Below are 19,825 nucleotides of genomic sequence, written 5' to 3' on the forward strand. Positions count from 1 at the left end.
CCTCTGTCTTTTCTTATCCCCAGTTGCTAAAGTCCCATTGTGAATTATGATGAAGATTACTAGAAGCGAGGCAGTTTCTAGAAATAACATCTGAGATGCTGGAAAGGGAAGGAGGATAACATTCTGCTGTTCTCCCGCCCCTCCCAGGGCCCACAGGCACCTCCTTCAGCTGTGAGCTCTCTTCTCCATAGTGTTTGCATCTATGGACAAGTACTTGGTCTCAGCCAAATGGTTGTGTTGTTGTTCTTTGGTTTTCCCCCAGGCCTTGCACAAAGACCCAGGTGGCAAGAGTCAGACAGACAGGGACAGAGGGACCTGTCAGGGGAGATTCTCCAACCTATGATACAGTCTAAATTCAGGAAAACCCACTGCCTAAAAGTTTGCATGAAGTAATTTACATGAGGTTGATATTCTCACACTGGTTTAGATTAAGTTGTTAGGCTGTAGGCTAAATGTTTAGATTCAGAAGACCCGGCTAACCCTTTATCTTTCAGCAGGTTGTGGGACACCTCAGCCCCATCACTTAAAAGTAATTAGCTGACTCTCCCACCTTAGCTAGTGATTTGATGATCTGTATGCTGAACCAGACTTCTACAGGGGAATAAAAGAAAAAAAGACCAGAGTGCCAGAAGGAAGCCTAATTTTTAAGGTAAATTTGGATTCCCCTAAAGGACAAGTGAAAAAAATCTCTGAAGATGCACTAAACCCAGGGAATCATAGTTTTTTTACCTGCCTACAGCATTTTTGGTTCCCCTCTTTGCATGGCCCCATTCTGTACTTTACATTATGTGTGGAAAATAATGCACATAATACTTAGCACTTCCTTTTTTTTTTTTTTTTTTTTTGCGGTACGTGGGCCTCTCACTGCTGTGGCCTCTCCTGTTGCGGAGCACAGGCTCTGGACGCGCAGGCTCAGCAGCCATGGCTCACGGGCCCAGCCGCTCCGCGGCATGTGGGATCTTCCCGGACCGGGGCACGAACCCGTGTCCCCCGCATCAGCAGGCGGACTCTCAACCACTGCGCCACCAGGGAAGCCCCCACACTTTCTTTTGATAAAGAAAATGTTTCATAGGACTAGTAGTAAAATTTATTCCTAAAAGAATGGAGACTAGCTTCCAGATGTATTTTCCCATCACAGACTTTCTTTCCTTAGGTATTGACAGAGGGGAGCTTTTATCAAGGTCTTTTTCATGGGCTTGTTTATAACGAGAAGTTATTAGTGGAGCACATCTAAGTGTTTATCACCAACAGACAATGGAAAGGAGCATATGGCAGGAAGAGAAATATATATTTGTCCAAGAAACATGGCTTGTTAACACTCCCACACTCGTCCTAAACTCCGTGGACATGTAGTCTCTGCACCGCACACACCCGCTCGTCGTGTCAGAGGAGAAAAATAAAAGTCAAACAATGATTTCTTCAGTGTGGGACTGTCAAATGATGCAAATTTGGACATTTTCATCAAAGATGGTGGGATTTCCACTCAGAAATCCTTTGCATGCTGCTTCTCTGTGGCTGGTATCTGGCCAGTACCGTGTAAGGGGTTTAGAAAAATACAGGCTTTAGCATTTTTGCACAGCTCTTTATGATAAAACAAGAGCAACGAAAGGAAATGTGAGGATTGAGCTCTTATATAAAATTAAGCTCGGGGGCAAAGAATCTTTTCATTCAGAAATCTCTTTTGAAGAATGCCTGTAGATTAAAGACCAGGCTAAGACAAACCTTTAGAACACAGAGGCAGTTTTCACCTGACATTGGCCAAAACCAAAGCATTGTTCCAACTCAGTTGTGACCCATAAACCCCAACTGATTAATTCTTAAAGTAAGCTCTGCATTTAGTAACTTGCAGCTGTCCTCTGAAACTTCTTCCCCTGCCATGGGTAAGGGGAGTGGGAGGTAGGGTAGCCCTACAGCACAGTGAAAGCCCCTCTATTGAGCATTGGGTCATGGAATTCTCTAGAACTCAGCGAGAACCCTAGGTATCAGCGCCTGATTCTTATCCTCCATTTTATATCTTAGGAGATGTTGCCCTGGTCAATCTAGATGACTTGCCAAAATCACCAGAACCAGAACTCAAATTAATTGTTCTGTTTCCCAATTCAACGTTATTTCTACTCCACAGTATTCCTTTCACTTTAAAGTTACTAGGCTATTTTTATAGTTTCACAGTTCTTGACATACTATTAGTATTTAGGCCTGTATGTTTGTATTCAAAATCATTTCTCATTCACCTGCTTAACTCGACAAGGAAGCCATTCCATTCTTTGGGATGTTACCACGGGGCCTGGTGACCATGCGGCAAGTTTGGCATTTATGTCAGAATGGAATTGTGGATGGAGAAAAAGGGGGCTTAGAGTTTTCAGAAATGTTCACTTTTTAATAAAATTAATCATTATAGATTAAAAGAAACTCAATTTAGAGAAGCACCTAAGTTGCTTTAGGCTTCAGATACTCAAAGCACTGGGGTCGGGGGGGATGCCTTTTGTGTTCGTCTCTCATCTGTGTTTTCTCTGTTGGTAATTGCATTGAATTGCTTGGTTTTAACTATCACCTCCAGCCAAAACACCAAAACGAAGCACAAACCAATCAACCAACCAAGTCTTCCAAAACCATATCTTCATCTATCTTCTCTTAAGTATCCAACCCCTTTTTCCAACTATCCCCAGGACACACTGCCCAGGATTTCCCCAGGCTGCTCAAATACAAAATGTCCACAGGGAAACCTTTTTTGTCCCTTTGTCAGTGATTCCTGTATTCCCATGTACCATTTAGTCTATCATCATCATCTTCCTATGACATAGGCTAAACATCATGGTGCTTCTCCCCAGGTCTCATTACCAATTTCTACTGCTTGTACCTGCCATTTGCCCCATCGCTGACTTCAGTTGAAATGCTCCTGGAGCCCTGGGTGTCTCCAGTAGGTTCTCTTTTAGATTTGTTTATCTTTTCTTTTATATTCCAGCCCTTTTCTCTATGTGGAACCCCTTTCACCATTCTATGATTACATCTTATGGCAATTTATTTTAATGCCAGTTTCATGTAGCCTTCCAGATCCATTTGGTCAAAAGTATTTTCTACCTACCCTGACCTCCCAAGGATCTCATTCTATACCTTTCTTATGGTGCACACTTGTTACTTAATGAAGAGTATTTGTTGAGCATATACTGTGTATCAGGCATATACCTAGGCATATACCTAGGCATATACCCTTATATATGTTTTCACTTAATCGTCTCAGCAGCCCTATATTCTGGAAGTCCATATTTAACTAGTGTTGGGTGCAGCTTGGACATGGGGACTTTTAAAGACTCCCTGGGTGATTCCAGCATGTAGCAAGGTTGAGAACCACTAGTAGAACTCCAAATCCATTAGCCAGACATTATCCTAGTAGATACCACCTTTGAAGCTCTAAAAAACAAACAAATGTTGGGCCCCAGCCCAGTGCTACCAAATTAGAATTTCTGGATGATAGAGCCTGGGAATCCATGTTTACACAAACAAAACTTCACAGGAGATTCTGTCACATAACCAGGATGGAGAACCACTGTCTTGATCAGACTCTGTGTTCCTTCCCAATATTACTATATTACAAGTAATTGTTTATGTTTCCTCCCACTATGTAGTCTGTAAACCCTTTGAGGACAGGTTTACATTTGATCCACCTTTGTTTTCTCCCTGGCACCTATCAAGGTCCCTTGCACACACTATGTTTCAGAAACTAAAAAACCAATAAAAGGCCCTTTAATGACCCTATTAAGAAAACAAAAGACACCTTGACAGAGTACTTATTCTCTCTGTACTAGGTTTTTAATCTCTAATATGCTGACCTGGAAAGTAAGCAAGTCATTTCAACTTTCTGAGCATCATAGTTGCATGGCTACACAGTACCAGAGCTAGTGCCAGTGCCCAGCTCTTCTGATAATACTCTCTCCTCAACACCTCAGGCCTTCAAAGCAAATACAAAGTGAAAAAATCAACTATCTGTGTGTTTGGATACCTGCTCTCGGCCATGTTTCTAAAATCTGAACATAACTTCTCACAATGGAAAAAAAAAAACTGTTGGCATTATGAAATAGATTTGGGAAAATACCTTAATTTAAACCCCAAGGTTAAGTACAGGACCTAACAGATATCCCTTTTCTTCTCTTCAGCACCATCTTCCCTCACCCCCAGATGTACATACATACAGACAAACACACCCTCTGATTGTTCTTTGACATTTCTTGACAACTGTTAAGTTATTGCATTGGTAATTTTCTTTGGTTTTTCCCTTCTTAGTTTGTACAATTTCTCAAAGACTTTTCAAATAACCTGGGCTTCTGGCTATAAGTGAAATAATTTCAAAGTTTCATATACAGTTTATTTAACGCAGTAAATTGGCATCCGGTATAAACTTCTAATGTTTTGTTCAATATGAATATGCACATAAAATGTATACAAGCATAACAAAGTTGAAATGATGCTCAAACACGACCTAGAAACCAAGATTCTAGGCTCTTTTTTTTTACCATTTCCAAGCCCGATGACTCTGGTTAAGGAATGAACATTCCAAAGCCTCTCTCCTCACCCAAAAAAATGAAAAGGAGAATGACCTAAAGTAGACCCTCCCAATTTTTCTCCCAAATATGAAATGTCATGATCCTTTAAAGTAATAATAATTTATTTGGCCTTTGGTCAAGATTAAACGAATAATCGGTCCTTACCCATATTATTCAGTTGACAGTTTAACAGGCGATCAGAATTATAATGAAATTTGTAGACTTCTTTACAATTTGGAAAGTGTTCACCACCATTACCTCCTTTGATTTTCATAACATAATTGCAGAATAGTCATCATTATCCCCATTGCACAGAAAAGAAAATTGAGATGCAGAGAGGTCGAGTCCAGGAGAACAAAATCAGGAAATGGCAAATCTACTCAACCCAACTTTTGACCCCCTTCAGCACCTCGATGGCCACAGGCAAAGCTGGAGGAGATCAGAGGCGGGGTAGATCTGAATGCACACAGCTCCCCCAGCAGCCTGTCTGCCTTCCCAGAAATGTCTGCTAGCCCAGATGCCTTCAGATTGCTTTGGAAGAGAATACCAAGTGGGGATTTATTTAACATATCATTTCTGGGTGTGAGTTTTCCTGAGCATTTATAGTTCTGTGTTTTTCCAAGAAGCTGAGTGTTCCTGATAAAAGAAGACAGATAATGATAAATGAGCATCTATGTAAGCCTACCTGGGAGGAGGACCAGAGACTGTTAACACACCTCCTGTGAAGCTAATCCCATTTCTTTTAGCTATTTCTTTATTAGTTAATGAGGTCGTGCAAAAAACGTGTGTCTGTGATGATGTTTTAGCATCCCTGCCTCTAGGAACATTTTCAAATATTCATAAAGTACCTCGTCTGACCAAAGCTTAAAGCAAAGGTGCATTAAGTATGATTTTAGTCTACTTCAATGCGGGTGGTCAAAAAACTGCTCCTGAAATAACCTAAATAATCCTCCTCATTGGTGTTTCCAGATCCACAGCTCTGGGCTCAAATGTGAACGGGGACAGGGAAGAGGTATCATTTAGAACAGCCAGGACTCCAAAGGGCGGCTCCGTAAGCTTTGATCCTGCTGCCTGACTGACAGCAGTGTGGCTTGCTTTTGGAAAACTGAATAACTTAAAGGAAACAAAAACACAATGAAAAAGGAATTACCAGTCAAGCCCCTAGGAAGGAGAGCAGATGCTAGTTCTTATTGCTCCTGGGAGGCCAGAGACCCACTTCCCACTTTGGTTCCTTCTGGCAAGGAAGGAAAAGAAGAATTTCAGAAAATGATTTGGCGCCCAGGGGTGCATTTGGATAGGCAAACCAAACACAGAAAGTCAGCCAGCTACGAAACTGAGCTCCAAGGTACCGGGAATGGCAGCGAGTACCTCTACAACTGGATTTGGGAAGGTCTGCCACACTGTCATAGGGCCCCAGGAACACAGCTAGAGTACACACACACACACACACACACACACACACACACACACACACACGCACAGTCTCCAACCCCCCACACATATACACACCTGCCTTCTATCATCCGGAAGCATTGCCACCCAAATCCTTATCCTTTCCATCTTTTTATGATTTCATTTTCCCAAAACATCGTTTAAGGAAATTGACACTATGACTCTTCTCCTATGTTCAGTTTACAAACAAAGGAACTTTTTCCAAAGATGGCTTTATAAAAATAATATTATTTAACATATGTGAGGATGATGAACCAATTTCCTTTGGTTCAGGGTGGCCTGGACTACCCATAGTATACTTTGGCTAAGAAACCAAAAATCACAGCCCCACGTTGTCCCTCCCGTTTCTGAGCAATACTTCTGAGCCACCACCAAAATGGTGCAAGGCTTCCTGACCCTACCGTGGTGTGTGAGCTTAGGGAACAAATCATACTACAAGGTCCTCTAACCTTCAGTCCCAGACGGCGCTGCCAGAAAGCATGGCGTTACATGTACGGGTAACTTAGCACTGCCTAACCTGAGATCTCTATGCTCAGAAGGACACATTCATTTCACTGTCACTGAGTTTTGTAATCATTGGAGTCTGGCTTTTTTGCAAATGAAGGAAAGCTCTGAGCCACACTTCTAAAAGGAGATGTCCATGGAATCCCACTCAGTACAAATTTGGAGAGAGACAGACATCATCCATTAATAAGGGCTGATAATGCAAACGTTTCTTTTTGCAGCTCAGGGCTCAACTTTCTTGTCCTTTTATCTGGTTATGAACTTCCTCTAAATGTGAAAAAAAAAAGTCCTGAAAAATAGCAATAGCATAGTAATAATGCTGCCTTGAGAAATGCTCAGAGTATAATATTATTTCTCTTTTGTCTCTTGCCTTGAGGACATTGAGGGCACTTTGACAGCCCTTATGATTACACAAGATACAAGCTAACATTGGTTATTCCAGATGCAATTTTGCATTTCTCAAAAGAAGTACTGTTACAGCCCAGATGTAAATTTGACTATGTCCTGTACTTAATGTTCTATTACAGGTGATTCACATAACAGGCCGGCTACGACTAAGGGTGTCGCTGTCCCACGGGAGGACCGTCCCCAGCCAAATCATGGGTCTCGTGGTTGTGGCTCATGCCTTGCCTCCCCCTACGATCAATGAAGTCAGAATTGACTGCCATATGTTCGTCACTCGAGTAAATATGGACCTCAATATCATTTACTGTGAAAATAGGTACTTCGTTTTTGTTTTCATTTGCCCTGTTGTATGTTGCACATTGGTAAGGGCCGGTGTTTTCAGCAGTCTGAAGGATTTTACTCTCCCAATGAGGCTCATTATAAATCCTGATCTTATTTTTAATGGCTGCTTGGACTGACACCAACCATGCTTTTTATTTGAAATTTACATTGCTGCCCTGATTTACATTAGGGACAACAATGGAATGGAATTAGGATTCCCAGGCATCCATATGCTATAACTAAGACCCATTTTGGCCGAGAACCCAAGGAGAGAGGTGGGCGGAGACACTGTTGGCAAAACGATGCAGTAAGAGGTATCTCCTGATGCCTCAGCCAGACCCACTTCCTCAAGGACCCAGCCTCATGACAGCTTGGCAAAACGATGCAGTAAGAGGTATCTCCTGATGCCTCAGCCAGACCCACTTCCTCAAGGACCCAGCCTCATGACAGGCAGTGTTCACCGAGGCATTGAGCACCTTGTCCTAGTCAGCTCAGGCTGCTGAGCTAGTCAAATTACCATAGACCAGTAGCTCAAACAACAGACATTTATTTCTCACAGTTCCGGAGGCTGGCAAGTCCAAGGTCAAGGTGCAGGCTGCTGAGGTTCCTGAGGGGGCACGCTCTTCCTGGCTTGCAGAGGGCTGCCTTCTTGCTGTGTCCTCATATAGGGGAGAGCAAGCTCTGCTCTTCCTCTTCCTATAAGGACACTAATCCCATCATGGGGGCTGCATCCTTCTGACCTCATCTAAACCTAATTACCTCCCAAAGGCCCCACCTCCAAATACCATCACATGGAGGGTAAGGATTTCACTCTACGAATTTAGGGGGTACACAAACATTCAGTCCACAAAACATGTAGAGAACAAATGAGAACTTGAGGCCCCCAGAGGAAAAAAGACAAAAAAGAAATTTGTAAAACTATTCAATGACGCTTTGTAATCCTGAGGATTTCACTGTGATAAATTAAAGAAAGATGACTCATCATATGAATGACTTGGCAGACTGAGCTCTTCTAAAAGGACTTTTTAGCCTCAGGTTAAAAAGTTCCACTTTTCCATTAAGCACAAAGCAAGGGACAAGGAAATGGGACAGTGCCCCTTCAGACCTTTCACCCAGAAGTCACCAGCCCATCATCAGACTGATTTGAAGAAGAGAGAAGCACGGGGTGGGGGGCGAGGGGGGGAGGGGAGGTGAACACGCATCGGCTGTGGGAAGGAAGCTTAGCGACGCCGTCCACCTGGTGCCATGGGGAGAATTACCGAATTAATTTGTGGGGACACTTTTGTGGCTCAGATTATCGTCAGGCATGAAGGCAGCACATGTTTGCTGAGTCCTGTGATTGCCTTCGGGGCGGGGCCAGGGCGGTGGGACAAAAGAGAGGAATGGTCAAGTGGCTTAGGAAATTGACCTCTCAGGGCCCAGCCAAGAGGAAGACAGACAGCGCCTACATTCAGTCCATTAGGAAGCGCTAAAGATGTTGAGATCAAGTTAGAAATGCCTCCCCTTTCCGGTCAGGCTTTGATTCAGAGAAGAGAATTCACCATGGGAAAAGAGTACCGCCCTGAGCCTTTTAGTGTTCGGGGGGGTAGGAAATATCATGAACCTGTCACTATTATTTAATGAGTAACTCAATCTATTTTCCAAGTTTTGGGGGTATTTATTAAAATTTTCTCATCATGACTGTATACTTGGCTGTGTCTAAGGTATTCTGCCATGGCCACAGAGAATCAGGAAAGATGAGTTTGCCAGAATGAGTAGCTAGAGTTGGCCAGGAATAATAAAGAGAGATAACATTTATTGAACACTTGCTACACCCTCAGCCATATGCGAAGTGCATTAGATGCACTATGTCACTGAAGCTTGAGGACGGTTTTGTGAGGTCAGTGTTGCCCCTGTGTCCATTGGCCCCACGCAGTTTCAGCTTAGAGAGAAAGGTCAAGTGCCTTGACTGAGGCCAAGATTTGAACCCCAATCTGCCATATTCAAAAAACATGCCTCCTGTGGGATCCCCCTGCATTCCTTGTCTCTAATTTTTCTTCAGAAGTCAGGCTAAATGGTAACGAATCGGAATAACCGCTGAGGTGGAGCTTTCATACACATGCAGCCAAGAAAGAACACAACCACAGCCCACAAAGCGGTCTCTTCTCTGATTTAAAAGTTAGAATTGGGCCTCCCTGGTGGCGCAGTGGTTGAGAGTCCGCCTGCCGATGCAGGGGATACGGGTTCGTGCCCCGGTCTGGGAGGATCCCATATGCCGCGGAGCGGCTGGGCCCGTGAGCCATGGCCGCTGGGCCTGCGCGTCCGGAGCCTGTGCTCCGCAACGGGAGAGGCCACAACAGTGAGAGGCCCGCATACCACAAAAAGAAAAAAAAAAAAAAAAAAAAAAAAAGTTAGAATCCTGGACACCCAGGGAGGCAGGTAGACAGCCAGGGGATGGAGTATGGCTTTGCGTCTTTGGAAACATACGTCGGCTCCCTTGATTTAGATTCACAACCACCAATCCCCGCAAAAAAAGACGAAGCCTCATCTTATTTACGTAACTCCCAGTGATTGTCCTGTCCCCAAGCCATCATCTAATTCTCATTCCTGTTATCACAGGTTGATTAATTCTTTTGATGCACTCCATGGACTTGAGTGCCTTATGGTGCCACTCTAGTAATTGAGATCACTTTCCGTGACCCACTTTATGCTTTTTTCTTCCCATTAAAAAATGTTTTTTCCACAACCCCTTATTAGCCAGTACCATACAGCATTATTCCTCCACTGAAGATGATAGTAGTTATTTAAAAGGATCCCCGTTAAAGGCAATTGCATATTGAATCTGAGGGAACAGCATACCTGTGTGCCAAGCACTGTGCTGCTACATTCATGTCACTTCATTCAGCAATCCCCTCACCAGCCTCTGAAGTTGTTTTACAGATAAGGAAACTGAGGCTCGGCGTACAAGATGCCATCAGGCTTCTGATCCTGATACAGGTCATCGGACTGGTCTAGAGCATTCTACACATATATTAAGAGGTCTTTGAACACTGAGCTGGTCACACTCACCACGGTAACAGGCTCTGAGAGTACAAAAGTGCTTCCACTGTTTTGAGGGATTTCATTCAAATAAAAAATAAAGAACTGTCTTCCCTAAAGGAATGGAGTGCCTTTTTCCCAGGGTTTATAGTTTAATTAGGGATCTGCTAACTAGAAAATAGAGTCTGCTCCTTGACTCTGCAGGTCTCTAGGACAGCCTTGGGCAAAGCCCACATCTGATGCTTTCAGAGGAGCGGGCAAATTCCAGAAACACCAATGAAGGCCTTTAATGGCATCCTTATTCCCTCGTTTGCAGAAAGGGGGTATAAACTGTACTTGGAAAGCAGTTAATGGTTTTAGGGAAACACCAACTAATCTGTTTTATACCAGAAAACCATGGAATCCTGAGAAAACACTCCAGTAATTCTAGTTGGGCCCCAAATATGATTTAAATTGCTAGATGTTGAGAAATTCACTCACTGGGTAGTGTATTTTCATTACTTTCCATATTATTTTGGTTTGGTTTGGTTTCTTATTTCCTTGCCTTTAGGGGTCAGAGTTCACTCCCCAGCAGCAATCTCATGGGTTTCTTAAAGGTGCCGTAGCTAAAGATTCACTTCATATTTGATGAGTCAGAAACCATGAAAAGAACAGGGGCAGTAAAGAGAATCAATTAAACAAAAGATAAATTCTCTTCGGGATGGACCAAAATGAATCTGAACTTGGACAGGGAGGAAGAGAAGCAGCATTTTGGCGTGTTTGTGTAAACCAGGCAGATTCCCCCAACGTTTTTTCCAGTTTTTGTTCTTTTCCTGTGCTCCTGCCTGAGGACATTGCCGTCTGGACAATCAGTGACAGAAGCTTACACACACGTATGGTCGAGCACAAGGCTGGCAGAGCTGCCAGAATGGTTTAAAAGTTTCCGTGTGGAATCCACCACAAAGTCCCAGTTAAAAGGGGCCGGAGTGAAAGCTGAGCTCCCAAATGACTCAGACAAAAAAAAAGATAATACCCCCAGGCATCTGTATGTCTCAGCATTTAAATTATATCCCTTGAAATGCCAATTTGGACTTTGTGCCAAGAAGCAGTCGAAGCCCTTTTTCATGGAAATACCCAATAGAAGACCAATCTGTTTAAATGAAAGGTGTCTCTAATCATTTGGTATAAACATAACATGTTTTTATTTTATTATGTAACCTTGAATTATCTTGGCCTCTAATGAGGATCTCGCATTGTTACTGATTCTCAATAATTTCATAGAATTATGTTGTCTAAATGTGTATTCTGATACTAAAAAAAGAAAAGAAAAACCTATCTAATTATTTCAACACAATTGCTTGATCTAGCACAGTTCCTACTTTAGAAAAAGACTGTTTATATGTTAAAGAAAATAATTTTATCTAAAAAGGGTTTTCCCTCAGTGCCAAGTTCTCACAGGTACCCTGGTATAATGAAAATGGTCAGTGTATTTGTTTCTAAGTCATTTAACAGTTTCTATATTTCCCCTCCCTTCTGATTTCCAGCCTGTGTTCTTCTCTTTGTAGGATTAGTGATTATATGGATCTGACTCCTGTAGACATTGTAGGGAAAAGATGCTACCATTTCATCCATGCTGAAGACGTCGAGGGCATCAGGCACAGTCACCTGGACTGTAAGTACCTCCTATGCACGGGGACAGCTGATCCCAGCCGGAGTCAACTGTCTCAGATGCTCTTTTGGTTTCCATGCCAATTTCTCCCTTCACATCTCCTGTACATTTGAGATGACTGTCAGCGCACAGTGAGAAAAAGTGAGACATAAATCGCTCCAACTTCTGTTGGGATTAGATTGAAAGCTGGACCTCCGGGCCCAGAGAAATTGCTGGATCTGTAGGCGCTCACCCGGGATCTTGTGGTCTCTTGTGCTCTCTCTCCCACGAAGTGATGGGGGAATCTTTGTCTTAAGTGCCTTCTTGACCCTTTCATTTTCTAGAGAGCAAATTCCACTGTGAAATTTGTGGTCTCAGTTTCAAAACAGACATGGGAGAAGACAAGTTCAGCTAGGCCAGAGCCGCATAAAAATTCCTACTTGACTAGCAGCAAAACTGGGATGAGGGGGGAGCCTGGATGACAGGGGCAGAGTGCCTCATGTGGATACGGCAGCTCTCAAAGGTGCTGACTTTTCACTGTATTTCCGGAAAGAGGGCTATTTAGAGGGGCAGGTACCTCCATCTCCTGACTCTTGGAAGGGAGAAACTCATCTCAGCTCTTTGGGTCTGGTTCCCAGCTCCTGGCCAGCAGGCTCACCTCCAAGGCACCTTTTGTGGCATCTAAGCAAAGCAGGACCAGCAGTGTTCCGACTGGGTCCAAGCAGTAACTCACACACCAGCGTCCTCATGCACTCTTCCCTCATCAAACTCAGCAGGGCTGTTTCCACTATGTGTGCAAGGGATCTGACAATCCCTTCAGGCAAGAGGCACTGGGCTGGTGGACCTCTTAGGAAAGGGCTGCCCTTTTCCAACAAGAGATTCTTTTCACGACCATTCAGTAGACTCTTCCTAGAAAATGAGGGCCCTGCCTTCTACAGTCCTAGAAGGTTCTAAAGCCGGTTCTGAACTCCACTTTTAAATACATGCAAGGGGACACAAAGGAGATGGTACAGCTTGAAGCAGAAGCTTTTATGTAGTAAAAACCAGCCAGGTGGCCTCTGTATTCATTTCTTCTTCCCTCTCTGGCCACGGTTGAGGAGAGCTGTTTCAGATCTTTCCCGCCCTTTGCAGTTCTTTAATCATGTCAAACTCAGATCTTCAGAAGCGTAATGGAGAGACACTAAGCTAGCCGAAGTCTCAAACTGTGAGCATCTTGTACTGTGTTTTTTATTTGTTTGTTTGTTTATTTATGGCGTGTTGGGTCTTCATTGCTGCTTGCGGGCTTTCTCTAGTTGCGGCAAGCAGTGGCTTCTCTTGTTGCAGAGCACGGGGTCTAGGCACGCGGGCTTCAGTAGCTGTGGCGGGCGGGCCCAGTGGTTGTGGCGCACGGGCTTAGTTGCTCCGTGGCATGCGGGATCTTCCCAGATCAGGGATCGAACCCGTGTCCCCTGCATTGGCAGGTGGATTCTTAACCACTGCGCCACCAGGGAAGTCCCTTGTACTGTGTTTTGAACGCTGCATTAGCAACACTGACAAGGGAGCAAGGTCAGTGGCAAATTCTGTATACACTGTGTCTCTGGAAAAAAGCCTGCCTGTGAGGCTGCTCTGGCAGATTCTACTCCCAACCCAGAGTGCATGCCTTGGTATGGCCCCCCAGCGATTTAGGGAACACACTTATTGCTAAGAACGAATGGATGTCGGGTATCACAGAAGCAGATGGCTCTTCAATTAATTGGGGGAAGAAATGATGCTGTTTCCTGAAAAGACACATCAGGTTCTTTGTAGCTGGGAATTTAGAGAAAATGGAGAAAAATCAGGATCTTTGGAGGAAGCTATGAATATATTTTGGGATGCGGATATGCCAGAGATCCAGACTTTGAAAATGAATATATTGTTTGTAAGACACAGTCATAGACCATGTGTGTGGGGGGCGGGGGGTGCTTTTTCATTCTGGAATCTTAATCGAGGTCTAAATTCAGAAACCTGATGCTGACAAAAAGGAACTTTGTCACCCTCTGTTATTATTTGGAAAACGTCATGCTATCTCTCTGGGATTTGATTTACAGCTTGAAGAAATACAATTCCTCAGGAACAGTGAGCCAGGGCAGTTCATTTCTTCCCATAAAGCAAGGTCTCCAACAAATACATTTGATGCCATTCTTTCCGATCTACTTTTATCTCGTTTTCAGTACCTGGAATAATTTGAGAGTGCTGAAAATAAACAACTCCGTCCACCATTCACTATTGTGCTAGTATCCTAATTTTTCTGGTATCCTGCCAACTAATGAACAGAGAAGGTATGCTTTCAAATTCTGTGATTTTGTTTTCACTACTTGATATTGACATGCTAGCTATTGCTTTATGATTTCATCCGCTAACAGTGATTGAGTTCAGTCTTTCAACTCATACACATGACTTCTAATTTTAAGTTCTTTTAATAACCTTAAACACATGAAAAACAAATAGAATGAGCTGATAATTCAGCACAGTAAAATATACTTCACATATTTAGCTATCACGCTGTGGAATAACTCCACAATGTCAAGTAGCACACAATTAGTAAAACTGTAGGGGGAGGAAAAGGAGTGTTTTGATCCTGAAGAATTTTGATCCTAATCAGATTGAAATTTCAGCATTCTTGTAGTGCTTAATATCTTCAATCATACACACACACACACACACACACACACACACACACACACACACAAATCAAACTGATGCCAATGTCAGGTTTTGCATTCTGTGACTGAAATAAAATGCTAAAATATACAAATGCATCTTGCTTTGTATAGTAAACATTAACATCATTATAAAGTAAGATTGAGTCTAAAATTATGTGATGGAATGTCTGATGTTTACCTAATTCTCAGACCAAAGCCAGCCCAGTAACAAAATGACAGAGCATGTAATAAGTCTTGGTTGTGTAAACATTGAAAAAAAAAAGGCAAAAAGCCAGCACAGCATCTTGCTTGTCCAAAGCCCTAGGCTATTACTGAAGGATGCCTCAACTGTGCCTTCTTGGCAGGAGAAGGTCATGGTGACATGGAATCAGCTCAAGTATAAGATAGAATTCTAAAACAAAGGGATGGTTAAAAAATAAACCACATTAACTATTTAGCTTTTCTTCCTAGAGCTATTGGCACAATTCCTGGTTCTGTCCATTAAAGGCAGGTTGTAGTCATCTGATCATATTTCTGATATTTTGAGATGTGTCTTATGCTCCAGTTTATGGATAAAACTTAAAGAAAAAAAAAGACTCGACAGCCTCTGATAACTCAAAATGCTATCTTTATCACTTAGATCTATTTTCCTAGCATAGGCATCTGTAAATCCATAGATGAACTTGTCTCTAGAATAAGAAAAGTAAAAGGGAATCTCAGCTATACCAGGATTTGACAACTCTGATAAATTGAACCAAAAACTTTGGACCAGTTACTCACCCACTAGGTTAACATGAGACGCCTGAGAGTTCACTGGGTTTCAACACAAAGAATCACTAGGAATCATTATCTATACCAACACAGTGGGTTAGTGAAATTACACTGGGATCTCAAGGGAGTTTAGGTCCTCTTTTATCATACTGTGACCAAAGACCTGTGTGATTTTTTTTTTCTCTCTAAGCCACCTCACTGGAGTCACTGAACCCAATTTCATTGATTCTTCAGGCCAAATTGAGCAAATCAACATTTCAAGGTTTGAATTTTAAATCACCCATATTAGCAATTATTTGAGCACCTTTTCTTATCACCCTCCAGTTCTCCATTGCTCAGGATGTATTGACCTCAAGATGACCAGTCACATCTCCCTGGAGTCACACACTCCCATTACCTAGAGCATCTGTGTCACTCCTGAATTATGAGAATGCCTCACCATGTACTGCTTTGCCTCTGCCTATAGCCCAGAAAATAGAAGAGCAAACCACACATGCTAACCATGTGGAGGAACACGCTTTGCATTTTGCTTTCGCCCCTGTCTATGGAAGATGCTGAATTTGCCTTGAGATATCTTTAGGGTCTTCCCAGGTCACATCAGCAACGACTCTCTAAAACCTGGAAAGAGTGGCCTGAGGGAAAACTTCCTTTCTCTTTATTACATTGTGTCCCAGCGGCAAGGGTCAAGGCTCAGGCTCTGGAGCAGTGGAGCTTCAGAAAGAAAGAGCCAGCAAGCATAGACGTGGTGGCAGTTTTCCCTTCCTAGAACTGGATCCACTCTGGAAGATTTATTTCAGAAAGAGAGGAGGACTTTTCAGCTTGTCTATGAGATCATTAGAGTTAAAAAGCACAGCCTACCCAATATATTGGGGAGCTGTTAAAAAAGAATACAGTAGCCTGTTTATTTCTTAATTACAAAATTCTATACATCCTAACAAAATGAATGCACTGCTACCTGGCGTAATGCATTCCACGCTGTTTTGCATCAATAACCCCTACACTTCCCTCCTGAAGGCGTCTCATCACCAAATGCAAGCCGACTGCTTAATGCAGGACTAATTAGTATATCCCCTTCCAGTCTTCAGGCCCTCCATTGTAATTCCTTCCCTGCTCATTTTTTTCCACAACCAAGCATCAGTCAAAGTAAGTGCCCTGCCTGCCTAGGAAACACAAGATGTCCTCCATGCATTTGTCATCTGCCACAAAAACAAAGGGGGAATGTAATTGTTGATTCGGGTATGCAGCCATCGCATGCAGTAAAGGAAGCAGCGAGTGAAGGAAGAAGGGAAGGTGTGAAGTTTGATGTCTGGACCAAATGCAGATGGCACAGGGGACTTTTTCTATTTCCTGATCTTAGCTTTTTCCAGCGCTGGGTCTTCAGGGATTGAGCTGCCACCTGATCATTGGCTGGACATTTTCCCCCAAAGCAAATGAGTTTTTCCTCTTCTTCCATATGATTATGAAAATTCGCATGAAAGGAAATGCATTTAATAGCTACCGTGTCTGACTTTTTTTCAGAAGCCAAGTCAGCCTACATCATGTGCCTATCCGCTAACTAAAAAGACTGTCAAATGGAGACAAAATCAAGTCAGGTTTTTATGCAGGAGTGGTGAATTAGGTATTTTTCGGTTTGGGTTTTGGTTTTGGCCGTGCCGTGCGGCATGCAGGATCTTAGTTCCCAGACCAGGGATCGAACCCGTGTCCTCTGCAGTGGAAGCTCGGAGTCCTAACCACTGGATGAAAGGAAGTTCCCAGGAGTGAGTTAGTATGATTACTTTACATCTTTTTTTCTTTTTCAGCAAGTGCTGATTTTAGCTTTTTAAGTCCAAGGTCAGGCAAACACAGAGAACAGAGACCAGCAAGGGCCTACGTACCAGCTGAGTATCCCTGCTCCACTATATACTAGAAATGCAGAATTTCAGGCCAACCCTCAGGTTTACTGAATCCAAATCTGTAGTTAACAAGATCCCTAGTTGACTCGCATTCATGTAAAAGTTTGAGAAGTACTGACTACGCTGGTATTTAGAAGGCATTATTTTACATGGAGTAAAAGTAAATACAGATCGACTGTATTTACGATCTTAAGGGCTTCATTTACCCCCCCAATTGAATGAATTTTATTAATAGTAGTGAAATATGAATAGTCAAGTGGCTCTGAGGGCATCTCAATCAGTGTTCAAATGAAACGAGTGTGATTACTTGGTAAAGGATCGACTTCTTTACAAAGATGTAAAGTTTTAAATTGCAGTGGAGAAAGTTAATATTTAGCCGTAGTAGTCAACCTGTAAGCAAAAGGAGGTCTTTCGTTTTTCCCCAGGTTGATATTTTTCCATGTACTTGACTGCACGTGTGACTAGGAAAGGTCATATTTTCCCTGTTCAAGGTCATCTAACATTTGTGAGTACTTACTACATACAAGCTTCGCAGTATTGCTATAAAGTTTCAAAAATAACTAAGTCGGGCTTCCCTGGTGGTGCAGTGGTTGAGAATCTGCCTGCCAGTGCAGGGACATGGGTTCGAACCCTGGTCTGGGAGGATCCCACATGCCGCGGAGCAGCTAGCCCCGTGAGCCACAATTACTGAGCCTGCGCGTCTGGAGCCTGTGCTCCGCAACAAGAGAGGCCGCGATAATGAGAGGCCCGTGCACTGCGATGAGGAGTGGCCCCCACTTGCCGCAACTAGAGAAAGCCCTCGCACAGAAACGAAGAGCCAACACAGCCATAAATAAATAAATAAAATTAAAAAAAAAAATAATAACTAAGTCATGGTCTCTACCTTCAAGCAGCTTACATATTGGTGGAGAGGACAGCAGGAAAACAGCCAGTTTTGAAAAGGTGGCATAAAATGAGGACTATCACGATGTGTAAACAAAACAAAGAAGCCCCAGAGGTGGGGGCCACCAAGGAAGGATAAGAAGTTCCAGGAGGCACGTTTTCCCTGGACGTTGAAAGAACATGGCAAGACGGCAGGAGATATGATGGGGGTGGGCGTCGGGTAGGTGTTGAGGGCATCCCAAGCTTTGAAGAGCACACGAAAAAGCGCAAAACGTAGCACGTGATCTTTTCTCTCTGCTCAGAGAGAAAGCCAGATCTTTGACTTGACTGACACATTCTAATGCAATTCTAACATGGATTCTTGGGCTTTTCCTTATTTTTCCTTATTTCCTTATTTCAGTTAGTAGTTGCTTTTATTTTCAGAACACAAACACCTGATACTTGAGAGAAACTAACCCATTGCTCTCATAAAGCATGATCAAGAAAATGAAACAATACTTCTAAATCCTCCATTTTAACAGAAACAATTAACCTAAATTAACTCAATTCCAGTACTTCTTGTACTTTATACAAAATGAAGAACAAGATGGCATCGTTTTTCTAAAAAACACTTTCTTTGAAATGTTGATTTAATGACACCCTGCATATCTCAAAAAAAAAAAAAAAAGCCCTCAAACTTTTTTTAAACACAAATGAGCAGCATAGGATTTAATTTGTGTATGTGTTTAGCATACAGTGTTTTTCCATTAATATAGGGTTAGCTAAAGAGCAGGTTATTTGAAGCTCTTGGAGAATTCCCACCCCCTCTCTGGCCTCCTCAAATTTGGGGCAAGACACATTAGCCAGAACCCACCTGATTACAAGTAACAGAAAACCCAAGTAAAAATGACTTCAACTTTCTCTGTAATCGTCTTCACTTTCTCTTCATGATCAAAAGACAGCTGTAGCACAGCCAATGATTAGCTCCTCACAGGACAATGTCCAAAGTCAGGAAAGGGTCAGTTGCTACTTTGTGTTCATTTTTTGAAAGAAAAGAAAATATTCCCACAGGCCCTCCAGGAAAGTCTCATTGTCCAGCATTTCATCAAATGTCCCAGCCTCAGCCACACGCTGGATGGAATTACTGTGGCTGGTATAAACAAACATTTATCCCTCCTGAGACTTGGGGGAAGACCACCACACATAAAGCCCCAAATGGGAGTTCTATCACCCAGGAAGAAGTGGCAGAACAGCTGTTCAGAGGACACTCAACGGTGACCGCTACCTGGGAGAATCTGTAATGTTTTCACAACAAAGTACCAGGATTTCTGACGATCCACAAAACAGCTGAACACATGACGTTTGTCTGGGCTCCTTTAAATAGTCCCGATATTATGGAACACTAATTTTTGTATACCTATGCCTCACCACTTAGATATTTCTTGCTAAAGATATTTAGTAGGCTTAATGAAATGACTGCATCCAGAAACACAGAGTCTGCCAGAGACATAAAATAAACCTGCCTATAAGGGGGAAGGGGAGGGTGGGACGAATTGGGAGATTAGGATTGACATATATATACCACCATGCGTAAAACAGATAGCTAGTGGAAACCTGCTATAAAGCACAGGAAGCTCAGCTCGGTGCTCTGTGACGACCTAGATGGGTGGGATGGGTGGGCAGGGGGTGGGAGGGAGATCCGAGAGGGAGGGGATATAGGTATGTGTACGGCTGATTCACTTCACTCTACAGCAGAAGCTAGCACATCATTGTAAA

General features: G+C 42.9%; 1 protein-coding gene across 12 annotated transcripts in view; it reads left to right on the forward strand.

Moving 5' to 3' along the window:
- NPAS3 (neuronal PAS domain protein 3) overlaps positions 1 to 19,825 on the forward strand; it is a gene marked incomplete at its 5' end in the record, with an annotated part of 867,843 nt that overhangs the window by 832,776 nt on the left and 15,242 nt on the right. For all 12 annotated transcript variants that reach the window (XM_081229930.1, XM_081229934.1, XM_081229935.1 and 9 more), the window contains 2 exons: positions 7,022 to 7,215; positions 11,783 to 11,889. In XM_081229930.1, the coding sequence (XP_081086056.1) occupies positions 7,022 to 7,215; positions 11,783 to 11,889 (301 nt within the window). The remainder of the gene's footprint in view (positions 1 to 7,021; positions 7,216 to 11,782; positions 11,890 to 19,825) is intronic.

The sequence above is a fragment of the Mesoplodon bidens genome, assembly GCF_964165515.1.
Source record: "Mesoplodon bidens genome assembly, chromosome: 3".
NCBI lineage: Eukaryota > Metazoa > Chordata > Mammalia > Artiodactyla > Ziphiidae > Mesoplodon > Mesoplodon bidens.